At 36.5% G+C, this 13,925-nt stretch overlaps 1 protein-coding gene across 2 annotated transcripts in view; it reads left to right on the top strand.

Annotated features, from left to right (window-relative positions):
- rabgap1l (RAB GTPase activating protein 1-like) overlaps positions 1 to 13,925 on the top strand; it is a 94,261-nt gene that overhangs the window by 43,222 nt on the left and 37,114 nt on the right. For both annotated transcript variants that reach the window (XM_011474036.4, XM_011474035.4), the window contains exon 14: positions 12,122 to 12,235. In XM_011474036.4, coding sequence (XP_011472338.1) covers positions 12,122 to 12,235 — 114 coding nt within the window. The remainder of the gene's footprint in view (positions 1 to 12,121; positions 12,236 to 13,925) is intronic.

Here is a 13,925-nt window from a genome sequence, read left to right as displayed (position 1 = left end):
GGAGTGGAAGCCCGTCTGTGAGTGCTGATGTTGCAGCCTTGCGGCAGTCACCAAAATCTTTTGATGGCATAACGAGGACAGACTCGTGCATCCACTCACCAACTCTCTCATACATCTTGCATGACTCTCTGAAAGTGGGCTGCAGACTGTGGTCTGATAGCTGGTAGGTAAGCCTGTTTGAAAAACCTGGTTTTGAATAATTTTGTGTAGTTTTTCTTATTTTCGTAGTTCTGGTTCTTCAAATCTACCTATTAAATATCCAAAAATCATGTAGATGAGAGACTGTTGTCTAACAAAATTAACAACTGCAAGATTACTTCGTTGCTTTACCTACTATGATACAAGATGTGTACTCTAACCTTATATAAATTTTATACATTTAGAGGGTTTTTTCTTAGTGACAAACATAAGGTGATAGGACCACAATATTTCATATTTTTTTAGACACTGAGAAAGTAAAGGCTTTGGTGAAAACATTTGAAAATAAGATATCCCTTAAAGATGTAGTGCTAAATGGAAAAAAAAATGTTGTGTGCCTCACACATCTTACCTTTAGCTAAATAAATAAATAAATAAAACAGTATTAACAATGAGATAAGTTTGGTCCTTTAGAAACGGAGTTTATAAAAACACTTGACATGTCAGTTGACATGTTTGCTTTGAATCTCTCAGAACTTAAAATACAAAAAAATGCAACATCGCAGGTTCAGAGAGGAACCAGTTACATGACATTTTTAACCTCTACATTGAAACTTCTGTTTCTCTTTATTCACCTCTTTAATAGCTTTTCATCTTTGGCAGCAACATTGAAATGAACTGCCCAACAGCTGCTTTGTCTACAATAACTGTTTATTTTGAATCTTGTGCACCTGAAAATGCTTTGTGTGTGATCAGAAAACTAAAATGTTAAGATATCTTAAAACCAGCCAAAAGTGCACCCACTTCTGTCAGTGATTTGCCATATGTAATGCTCTGAAAGCCTCAACTTAGGCTTTCATGAATTAGTTGCTATTGTTGCCATGATGAAATGATTAGCAGCTGTTGCTTTTCTATGCGACAGCTACGCTTTTCCTGCTGTAGTCAAGTGGGCAGTCACAATACTTTAGCACTGGTTCTCCAATCGCACATCCTCCCTTTAGAGATAACATGTCAGCTCTCTGGATACAGGTATTTTATCTCAAGGGGACTTCTCGGTAAAATAAAAATGAATAAATAGTATGTAATCTTTTTTTCAACAGGTTGTCAGATTTTTATCTAAATTTGTCTTAATTTTAAACATTTTTTTATTTGTCAAAATGTAATATAGCCTAATTCATATTATTTCTTTTGTTTGTCTTCTTAAAAACTGTAAGGTTTCCAGGTCACTTAGTAGAAAAATATTTTAATTTACCATCTCATTAAAATATTGAAGCTCTGCCCAATAGATTCTCAGAGATCTCATCTGTTTCTCTCTTAGGGAATTTTGGTTGAATTAAATATCAAAGGGGTCCGATTCCCCCCATGGGTCCTCAGTATATCAAATTTTTCCCTTCTTTCTGCTCTGCGTCCATCCCTCCAGCCAGATAGTGTTACCCAAGTAAATACTCCAGGCCTGGCTGTGTTAGGCTGTAATTTTGATAGCAGCTCACCTCAAGCATTGCCTCTTGGTCAATGGTCTGTTTATCCTCCCAGGCGCTTTAGCCTTGTCACTAAAAAATAATTAATTACTTGTAAACAAAACAAGTTGTAGAAAAAAACAGGAATTTACTGTTTGTAAAGATCTAGCTTCAGGTAAAAATCCTCCAGCCCTCCTCTAGGGTTTTATCACCTCAGCATTTATCATTAAGCGCAACTCGCCAATAGAAACTGTTTATTTATTAATATCTTAATTTGACCTGAAAGACCCTCTTGAGATTTCACACTGGACTTAACAAGTGTCATGCATGAAAAGACAACGAAATTTAACAAAATAATCAACTCCACAGGTCAAGGGCCATTATAAATTAAAATATTAAAACATATTTACAAATATCACAAAAATGACATGAATACATGTAACAACCATGTTTGCTGCACTGATGAGATTGAAAAATAAACAACCTGCAGTAAAAACTAAAATCTGCCTAAAGTGGATGAAGTTTCAACCACTTTAAAACACTTTGTCTGTGCTAAAGGACCGATGCACAGACAGAAAATATGAACTATATTAATTATTCGGGAGCCGGAGAGACAATATCCACTGATATGTGGGTGATTGTTTTGAAGCCTCAAGTCCTTACTGTAACGCTAATTAACTCTGACATTTTTATATCCTGAGAGTCAATTTTCTCTGCTGTTAGCAACAGGAGGCAATGAAGCCGCTGTGGGCTTGTATTATATACATTTCTTTAAGGGCAAATATTATGGGGAAAGAAATCAAGAGAAGCACATATTTTTCAACTCAAGTGAATACAGAAATGTTACTCTGTCACCTTTCTTCTTTGTATATTGACCAACAATGATAGGTTGCAGATGTGTGTGACCAACCATCTGGCTACTTTCAACAGTTCAAATACTGTCCAGCACAGGCACACTCCTCTACAGAAATTACGTGGATCAGTTCTGGCATGTTACTTTTACAGCATGTTAGCATCCCATTCACTTGCTGTTCTGCAAACTTAAATCGCCTGCAGTTTAAACAAAGTTGTTGGTCGTTGAATAGATTTTATTTGATCCAGGGATAAAAAATAAACAGGTTTTATTTACTCAGGTTATATTTATTTCTAGTTTCCATCACTTTATATTTACACTCTCTGCATGTAAAATGCATTTGTGTCTGTAGATTTTCTGATGTCTCCCACCAGCCAATCAAAACAGAAGAACATGTAACTTGAAGAAGCGGGCATTTTCTCAGAGTTTGCACTGAACTGGAAGTTCATTATTAGTTAATGACTAAACCAGATGTTGGAATTAATAAAATCAAACAAACTTTTTCCCAAGAATCTTAAGATTTAGTCTTTTTTTGCACTTTGATTTTGAAAATGCAAAGGACACCAGCAGCCATGTTTATATATGCTTCCATTTTCCCAATCTGAAATGCAGAAAAACTCCTGCCGCACATGCATTTGACATGGATTTGTGTTTTTTTCAAGTCTCAGACTCTTTGTTTCTTCTGCCTTTGGTGTTCTTTGCTCCCCTTTAACAGATTCAGCTCATATCCTCGAGTACCAACCACAATACCGTGTAAATGTCAGACTCCCGAGGGAATGGACTTTATCCACTGACCCTTCAATGTTTGTGTGCGTTTGCTAGTTGGCTTCTGTGTTACATGAAAACAAGCACATTTTTGTACATTAGTGTTATTTTCGTACATGCCTGAAGCAAGCAGCTGATTTGCAATAGCCTAAAACTTCTGATAGTTATCTGCAATTGACACTTTTATCTGAAAGTCCTGTATCTAGCTTACATTTGAATGTAAATCATTTCTGCCGTATTTGTCTAAAGTAAATATGAATCCTATGTCTAACCATATAGACTGCTAATTTTTAATCCTGTCTACTTTCTTTTATGTAATTTATAGGTTTTGCAAAGGTTTCTGTAATTCTAATACAGCCCATTTGTCATTTTCACTCCTAATCTCTCTTTTAAAGAGTTGCCATTAATCTTAAAGATAGATGTTAGCCTATGTCAGTTATTCAGTTGCTGTTATTCTCTTTGTTGCTCCTGTTCTCTCTTTTTCTGTTTTAAGACTTTTCTCCTTCCCCAATTCCTTTATATTTCTATTTAACCCAAAATATGTGTTCATTATTTTGTGTTTCAATTCTAGTCAATTTTAGAAGTTTTGTAGTTTATCTTTATTTAATAATGGAAGAAGAAAGTGCATATAATATATTAGTTAGTTAGATAGATAGATATTTATGCTTCACAATAACACAGATGAATAATATAGATGACTACAGTCCATGTCACATGTCAGTACTCACTGAGACATCTATCTGCTATGCTTGAAGTTCAATTCTGCTTCTGCGTAGCATGGCTCATAGTTTGTTGTGTTCCATTGTTGCCATTGATTGTCCTGCATGGTTGCACTTATTTTTATTTTGTTTCCCTATCGTGTATTAAGATTACAATATATTTAGAGATTGATCCCCCACTGATGGAAATGTCCATTAAGGGAAGAAACAGGCTTTTAACTGACACAACAATTATTTTCATCTGACAGTACATACAGTATATTGCTGTGTTTCCCCCTGTAGCACAGATGTTGGCAAACTGAATATTTATTTTATATATATATTTTATTTTATTTTATGGCTGCACGGTGGCGAAGTGGTTAGCGCTCTTGCCTCACAGCAAAAAGGCCCCCGGTTCAAGTCCTGGCTGGGGGACCTGAAACAGAACATCAATGGGGGACCTTTCTGTGTGGAGTTTGCATGTTCTCCCTGTGCATGCGTGGGTTCTCTCCGGGGTCTCCGGTTTCCTCACACCATCCAAAAACATGCTTCATAGGTTAATTGGCAACTCTAAATTGTCCATATGTGTGAATGTGAGTATGCATGGGTGTGTGATATGTGTGACCCTGCGATAGACTGGCGACCTGTTCAGGGCGTCCCTTGCCTTCTCCCATAAGTGGATAGGCTCCGGCAACCCCGTGACCCCGAAAGGGAACAAATGGAAAAAGATGAGTGAATGAAAAAGGAAGATGAATGAATTTTATTTTATTTTTTTGCAAATGTTTGGGTAGAAAATCAGAATAAAAGAATTCTAATTGAATAAAAAAAGAAAAGGTTGACTGTCTGATGTTGACACTATACTTCATACAGTGGGTTATGAGGTGCAAAGCTGGCTTAACCAAAACCATATACCTTTTATTCCTCAACAGTGGCTTTTCAAAGGTCTATACGGTTATCCTCATTGACTTCCTCTACTTGATCTTTTATTTTACACCTCATGACTTTTAATAATGCAATAAGTCTTCAATTTACTTGTGTTTTTAACACCACTGGTATCACTTCTAATTGGCTGACCTATCACTTCACAGCTCCCTTAGCCGAGACACTTCATTTATCTACAAAGGCTTGGTGTATTTGATCCTGCAAAGCAGACATTTCATTCCCTGGCTGGCAGACCTTTCACGTTCTTTTCATTACAGGTTAATATCAGAAAGAAAAGGCTTTTTGAGAGGTACAGTAAGAAGAAGTAAAAGTTCCAGTATTTTCACTTTTGTTCCTAACTCAGCCAACTATTACTTTAGAATGTGCTAGGGTGTTTAATCATTCAGCTCAAGGACTGCTTGACAAGTTTCAGAGCAGCTGACAGACAGCCTGACAAATTCTCTCATTGCTAAATGCTAATAAATCGACCTTGTGTTTTGAAGCAGCCAAAATACTGACTGTAACTAGTTAGGCTTTCCTTCCTTTTCTGTTTCCATTTTGCCTCTGTAAGAGCAGAGACTCCCCATAAAGACGGTTGTCTTACGGGGTTTTTTGTTAGTTTTTCATCAGATACCACAGTATTAAATGTTTTAGAGCTTTATGCTTTTCTACATACCGGTATTCACTTATTTCTTATATATTTCAGATAAAACATTTTACCTCTTTGTTTAAGTGAAAACCAGTCTTTTTGTTGAACCACTTAAGAGCGACCTTTTAAAATTATTCATAAATAATTCAAATATACAAAATACACCTAACACATAACATGAATTAGTGATGTCTGCCTGCATTGTTTGTCGTAAGGACGGCCTTCGAGAAGAAGTCTTTGTAAATCTGTTGGTTGAAAACTTTTTTTTTTAATTTTAATCTAAAGCAAGCAAAACATTTCTAAGAAAGCAAAAAACTGTAGTGGTGTCCTGTAAAAACAGGAAAGTTATTTTTGTATTATTGTTATTATTATTATTTAAAATGATATATTTTTTTTACAATCATTCGTTTATGTAAATAAAAGAAAATGCTAATTTAATTGAAAAACAAGAGACAATAGTCCAAAAAAGTCATTTGTGAACATAAATAAACAAGAAACCGGTACAAAACCACATCAATGAATTATGAGTGTAAGATACGGTTTTGTTTTTCTCTAATCCAAACATAATATACGTATTTTGACTTAAAAAACGTCTCTAGTGGAAAATCTTCATCCATCTTCCCTCCATCCATCTACCTCCGCTTATCCAGGACCGGGTCGCGGGGGCAGCAGTCTAAGCAGAGATGCCCAGACTTCCCTCACCCCGGCCACTCCCTCCAGCTCCTCTGGGGGAACCCTGAGGCGTTCCCAGGCCAGCCGAGAGACATGGTCTCTCTAACATGTCCTGGGTCTTCCCCGGGTCCCCGGGTCCAGGGCGGGGAGACGCACAAAAAACATTTATTAAGTGGTTATGCTGGCTTTTTGTTTTCTTCGTTTTTCAAAATGATATTGTTGAACTTCAATAAAAAGAAAAGTCAGATTTTTGGTCAGTATTTTTCTGTCAGTAGTCAATTAGTTCAGTAACTATCATGGATTTTTTTATTTGGATCCCATGGATAATGAATGATTTGAAATGTAGTAGTTATAAAAGGCTGTAAAAAATCTAAATATCTGCTGTTTTCTTTGAGTGTTGATACTGAAGACTGTTGTTGTAAATCCAGTAGAGGCAGATCGTGACACTGGAAAAGTTGTCCCCTTTACCTGATACAGGGTATACTCTATCATGACCGCATGACTAGACTTCATCGAGGTCATTAGCCACACATATCAGCTAGCTTCACATGAAGGACCTGCATTTCTGCTTTCATCCGTCTTTCCATAGCAACACTGACAGCTAACGCCAAAAGAAAAAGGCAGAGCGGAGCCTTTAGTCATTTGCTCGGTCTTTTGTGTTGTAGAAAATGTGTTCATCCCACCTCAACTTTAAGGAAAAATTCCCGTTCTAATTAAATTTTTTCTTTTTACTTCAATTTATTTAATACAGCAAGAATTTTCTAGTAACAGCTGCTTTTCCTTTTCTATTTATGCAGAAAATAAGATTGGTACAAGGGTAAACATATTGTCATTTTTTGTTACATATTGTAAGTATTAGATTGCAATGTCATGTTAAAGTGCTGTTTTCCCATTAAAGATCCACTCCAATCAAATTTATGTTTTTGTTTTTTTTAATATTTTTTTTTTCTTGTAGCATCTTTCTCATGACGGAGGACATATATAAAGGAAATTAAGTTAAAAAAGTATTCTTTTATTCAAATTGTTGTGAATCAGGAGCAGATGAAAATGCAATTTGAAAAAGCTTGTAGTTGTTTTTATAAGCTCGATAATCGGCAGGCCACCAGCTCCCTGCTCTGCTCCATTCTGATGCATCCACTTGCACTCGTCTTTGTTTTCCTCGTCTGAGCTGGTATCTGGCTCAAAACTGATCAGCTTTATAGCTCCATTATTGCACGCCATTTTTGTTGCACCGCTTGTGTTAGTTTAAGGTTGTGAGGGGCTGTAAGTTGGCGGGAGGAAGTGTAAACAAAGGGATGATGGGAAATGAGGGCAGGCTTACTTTGTGCCAGATGGATCAAAAGATGATCAGAGTGGGACTTAAAGGTTTGTTCCTTTGACTTGCTACAACAGTAGTTTTCTAAGCACGCTAATTAGATACAGTACTTTTTGTTATGGCAATTTCTTTCAGTTGGTTTAAATTCTTATTAAACGATAAGAGGCACACAGACCAATCAGCTGACTGCCTCCATCAATCAGGGTCATGAGTGTCGAGGCGCTCTGAGTTTTTTCCTTTTTTTTTCTATTAAGCTGCATGTGTAACCAGGTAACTGGTCTGAGGTCTGAGTTTGGGCCAAAAAAGCTTCTAGAATTACGAGACGCCTCTTGTTTCCATCTCCACATTTCCAGTCTCTCTTTCACAAAAGCTCCTTCAAAGTGTTTTTCAAGCAGTTTTTTCCCCAGCCTCCCTCTGTTTTTCTATCCCCTCTCACTTCTACCTCTAGTCGGTTAAAAGCCATCGGGAATAAATCCGACAGGTTCACACAATGCAGTAAAATGCCCACACGCGCTCACAAACTGGTACACGTTTGATTCAGACAGACGGTAGACAGTAATCTCTCCGTTTGTTAATGCCACTTTAATCTTTTCAGATTTATAATGCCATGTTGATGGGTCGTCGTCCTGTTTCTCTTCATACTTGCAGAAAGCTACAGTGTGCATCACCCTGAATTCCCTTTTTTTTCCCTTCAGAGTGAGAATTATTTAGAAATTCTGACACTATTCTGGCATTGGCAGGCATTTGTGCTTTTATATAAGGAATTTGTGCATCTTTGTTATATTATAATTATTTATTTATTTGTTTGCTATTCTTCTGGAGCTCCTAAAATAGTTTACACTTGGCTCTTTATTAGAAAGGCATCAGCAGGCCTTGTTTAACAAAACTGCTGCCACCCCAAGACACTTTTCAGACCTTGGAGTATCAGAAGACTAACTACATTTAAAAATAGCCCGGTCTTTTCTACAGATGCGCGGCTGCCTCTCCTGTCCTGGTTTTATCACAGCCACAGATCCTCCCTCCTGCTGTCACGCCTGTCTGGATGGAAACTAACAAACACCAATGGCCTTCTGGATCTCTCTGTCTTTTTGTTCATTTCAGCGGAAGCAGACATGGAAAGATATTGGCGCTGTGACAACATTTTGTTTCACTTACAAAAAAAAAAAAGTGTTTTGGTCCTTAACTTTAGTGGTCTGTCATCTCTTTATGCCTCTAATGCTTTATTTTATTTGAAAATATATTTCTTGCATCTAATGAAGTCCAAATAACTTCTTTAAAGAAAACAGATATAACTCCCTCCGCTGCAGATATCATTGAAGCCAGGGCTCATAGCAAATGAGTAGGTTAGCCTCGTTGGCTAAACGAATTTGTTCAATTTTGACAAAACCATGACCATAAAACCTGTTTTAGCCTTTATTTGGGAGATAAATTGTAAGATGCCAAACTGGGCTAATTTGGCCTGTTTAGGTTTTTATGTGCAATAATGAGCAGGAGAATCAAACAATAGTAAGGAGATTCAGTTGATGAGTCTGAATCTCCGATATTTTACCTCCAGTAATGGAAGCTTAATAACACTTAACATCCTACTAATCGACTTGGGAAGGATTTTCAGAAATCTTCTTATTGCAAGTTAACATCAGGAGAAATAGTCAGGCTGAATTGAAGCGTTCTTGTTAAATAGAAAGTACTCTTTTTCAGATTTTAGTGTTATTTTAGCAATGGTACATTTGTATATGAAACATGTTGAAAAAACACAGGCTGGTTCTGAAAGCCCGCGCCAGGTGATTGATGTTTGTTTGCTCTCTGCGTTGAAAATAAAAACATATTATACAGACAATTAGGAGAGCGATATATGTAATGTACACATTTGGGATGTAAGGAAATAAAGACGATAATAGAAAACAACATAAACAAAATGAATGTGTGAAAGGATGCTCCAGAAAAACATGCAGTTGAAAATATAAGAAAAGATTGGTTGAAATGAAATGCATGCAAGAGAAATGAACAAATGAGCTGGGATGAAAGGATTAAAGGCCCCCCAAAATGGCTAGAGGAAATTGAAAAGGAAGAAGGGATAAGGGATGAGGAAGAGAGGGATTAGGTGGCATGGAGGACGTCCTCTCATTTTCTAGTGTTTTGAATAATGAGGCTGTTAATTAGCAGAGGCATGCATGGCTTATTAAATCAAGGTGTTTACAAGTTTCACTGTCCGTGAGACTCTGGCTGGGCCAAGCCAATGTTGCTATGGTTACTAAAGTGCCAAAAATGGGTTTTTGTGGTAATTATTGGATAACTTGGGAAAAGTTAGTTCTCTATCTATGAATGCTGATAGGTAATGGAATGAATCCCAGTCACATGATATACAGATATTCTAATAAGCTATGTCCAAATTCCTTCCCCCCTAAAAGACGACATGGTGCCAGACTATAGTCGCCCTGGATTTTAACATAATTCCACACATACTCACTACTTTTTTTTTCCAACACTAAATATGATGTTGCCTATTTGCTGAAGTAAAAACCTAATAAAATGAACATTTTACAAGGGTTATTTACAACCACTTTCTTCTGATGGTGGAAACATGAATAATTTATAAAGAATAAATGTAAATAAACTTTTTTTTGTCAAACGACAAATTGCTCAAATGCACTGCATCTAGGTTTATATTGGCGAATCTAGTGAGTATCGATGCAGACTAGTCTTTTTCAGAGACTTCTGGGAAGTTTCCAGGGCACTGGATTTTAGAATAGTAGATTCTTACACCCCAATAAAACAGCGAAGCCTTATATTGTGCACTAAGTAGTGAATTGAGACACAGCCATCGTCTTTTTTTTGTGGATGTGTAGTTGCAGTAAATCAATGAGACAGATTAGGCATTTCATGCTAGTTTTATTCATATCTCTTACAAACATTCAGCAACTATCAAAGTTCTCAGTTTATTTGAGCATAAGGAGGCTTGTGCTAGGATTGCATTGCATACATTTTTGGTTTTGTTCTCAAAGGATTTGACATCTTCAGAACTGACCAACATATTGTCTCACCGACATGATCCTACTTGCTGCTGATCAGCGGGAACAAGTGATTCTGATTTTAAACTAAAGTTTATTGTGAGAACATCTAACCCCTGGAGCCAGTTTGGTAGAAGTAGATCTGGAGGGCCAGGGTTGGGAGTGCCCTGCTGTAGAGGGTTAATAAAATATAGATGCCAGACTAACAGTTTTAGCTCCTGATGTCTTTTCCTGATGTTCCCTATCTTTTTCTTCTTCTGGGTGAGCTCTTTGATGGTGAAGATTCATCCTTGCAATAGTTCAAACGTTTCAGCAATTTTATCATCTGGCTTTGATCTTTGTTTGTTAGACCCTTTTCTATAACTTTTTTTTATGTCTTGCTCTTTAGGAAACAGTATATTGGGCTGTAGATTTGTGTCCTGGTTCAAATCCCAGCTGAATCACTCTGCGTTGGAGGTTGTGTGTTTGGTCTTACTTTTGGTATCCACTCAAAGATTTGAAATGTAGTGTGGTCAACAGATTTCAATGAATTATGTGGTTCTTCATCTTTATGCATCAAATTGAAAAAAACTGTCTTCCTTCCCTGCTTTTGAGTGCAGCTTGGCTGAGATCCAGCAGACGCCTGAGATCCATCTCTGCATCCATTGATCAGTTTAGTATTATTTAATTTTACTTAATTCGATTCAATACAGGGTGGCACATTAACTGAGAGCTGTATCGTTTTTTTAAACAAACATTTATTTAGTTTGTGCAGCAGAGCAAGCATAGAACTATTAAATATGCAAAGATTTTAGTACCAGAATAAAAACCTAATGAAATTATTTTACAGAGTCAAGCCCTTTGTTTTTGGTGGAACCATGTTTAGCTTAAGATATTCATTAAATCATTTCAAAACATTCTAGAGTGGATTTTACTCATGTTTAGACCTGTCAAAGTTTTAGCAACTGGCTTATGTGATGTGATGGAATCTCAGTCAGGCAGTATTAAAGATTATGACACTATCGGCTTAACTAAACTTTTTTGGTTGAAAAACTATGGTGAAATACTAGTTTGTCTGAATTAGTAAAATTTCCAAGAAGTAATCGGTTTCAGTGTTTAAATTTTAAGTATTTTTCATTGTACTATTGTATTAAATCTTTTAAAAATACAAAAGTTGAAATAAAATTACAAGAAAAAATTTACGTGGCAATCTGTAGCCTTCGTAATGAGGTTCTAGCATGCACTTAGGTGTTTAAGGAAACCTCTAACTGAAACATTTTTATTGTTTTTTGTGGGATTTTGTTCTTTGAACTTTGTCAAATGTCCTTATGTGTAACAGATAAACTTCCTGAGCTGCTTGTCCCAGAATCCCTTACAGCACTTTTCTTTGCTGTCCGACAATTGATGGAAAACACAGGCAGATTTTTCCCCCCTATTCTTTTTTTCTTCTCTGTTTTTACTCAATTACAGTCTTTCAGCTTTATTGTCTGGTTAAAAAACGGAACTAGCAACTAACCTAATTGAGCTCAGTTCTAGATTTTCTGCAGGTGAAAGGGAGTTGCTGCAGCAAAGACTTGTTGTCTTTCCAATCCTAGTTGCAGTTTTCATAATCAAATAACTAATTTGGTCACATCTTCAAACTGTGTTTTTCTCTTGAAAATTGCAGGATTCTGCGCAGGACGGTGTCATCACGCGTGACATCCACCGCACTTTTCCCGCACACGACTACTTTAAAGATTCTGATGGAGATGGACAGGATTCATTGTACAAGATCTGCAAGGTGAGACTAGAATGCTACTAAGGTCATGTACAAACATTTATATTAAAAAAACTGTCAAATGTATTGAGGTGATCATCACCTTCATGTCAAAATGAGAAATACATTGTTGTTTTTTTATGATTAATTTAAATAATTTTGACTCAACAGCTGGGAGTCGGGTGGTAAAATGACTAACGTTGTTCTTTTGGTAAATGTTGCCTTTCCTCACAAAGCCAACTGTCATCCATCTGTCCAAATCCCTAAAAAAGAATTCTCATTACAATGCTACAATTGCACTTGACAAAATCTTAAATACACAGAATACTTTGAAGGATTTCAAAAGTAATTCCTTTTTACCTTCTTGAAAGATTTGTAGCTCACAATTTAAAGCATGGGAGCACTGGACCACTTGACAAGGTTCCTAAAGTTACATCGACGGTGATGCTGGAAAAAAAATATATTGACAAAAAAAGCTTATTTAACCAAACCAAATCATAAAAAACAACAATATATTTCTTTAGTTCCATAAATCAGTTTACTGACTTCTATAGTGACCCTCTGGTTGATGTCTCTGGAAAAGTGGAGCCTCATCACTCACTGATGTAGTTCAAACAGCTGGATAAGCAGAGGGTCACTATAGAAGTCAGTAAACTGATTTTACTGATTTTAGTGATTTCCATTTGTGAATTTGCCTATTTGATGGGTTTCAGCCTGTTGGCAAACATGTACAGATAAATACGATCAATTAATTATTTCTCCTGTGAAGATGATCTCTCTGACCAGGTTCCTTATTGGTTTCTTTGAGCCTGCCTTTCAGTCCAGTCTAGTCTTTGGAATCTCAGGGTTATGGTTGACTCAGCAATATCACCCAACGCTGAAGCTTTGTCTCTATGCTCCATTGATTCAGGCTTTTGAGACGCACCTTTTAATTCAGTAAGGTTTCTGCTGTGAATGGGTTTTTTATGTTGACAAGAGTTAACAATTTGATATTTCTTTCATCTTTAAAATTATTTTTTTTCATCCTGTTTTATATAGTTGTGACCTTGGAACTCCAACTTTTCTTGCTCTTATTTAAAATGTTCTAACTGATGAAGTTTTCAGCACAACAAAACAAAAACATACGTTTACCACAATGAGATTTTGTTCATTCTTTAAAATAAAGGCTAACTTTAAACATAGCCTGTAAGTGTTTCTGTTTCCCCACATATGTTTGGTCAGTGTTCTTGGAAAACCCATCAGGAATGTAAACCAACCTTTCTGGACCAAGTAGGTCAGTGATGATTCAGCTTTCATTTATATGCAAATTCATGCAGATTTGAAGCTGATAAGGTTGTTTGGGTCTTGAGGCCTTGGAGAAATGTAAGATCTAGGACTCAAAATTGGGCCCGAAGCCTTTCATTTCTAACCTTTTTATTCTCTCAGAAAGGTCATCTGCTTTAACTCTTGTCTTTCAGTGAAAATCAGTTTCAGTCTCTGGGTGGTCCATTCAATCTTCAGGTTAAAGTACAAAACCCTTAAAAATCTGCTGGTGATCACCTGAAAAACCCCTTTGAGGAGTTTAAATTGGAATGTATTGGTTATTTGCTGACAGGTAAAAAAAGCTTTAAAGACCCACGCCAATGAAAATCTTTGTGTGTGTGTGTGTTTTTAACATGTTATTCTGAATTTTTTTAGGTGATGGAGAACATATATAAAGAAAATTAAGTTTAAA

The sequence above is a fragment of the Oryzias latipes genome, chromosome 4 (genome assembly GCF_053564925.1).
Source record: "Oryzias latipes strain Hd-rR chromosome 4, Olatipes_Hd-rR_3.1".
NCBI lineage: Eukaryota > Metazoa > Chordata > Actinopteri > Beloniformes > Adrianichthyidae > Oryzias > Oryzias latipes.
The sequence above is the reverse complement of the archived record's forward strand: the minus strand, read 5'-3'. Positions and strand labels throughout refer to the sequence as shown.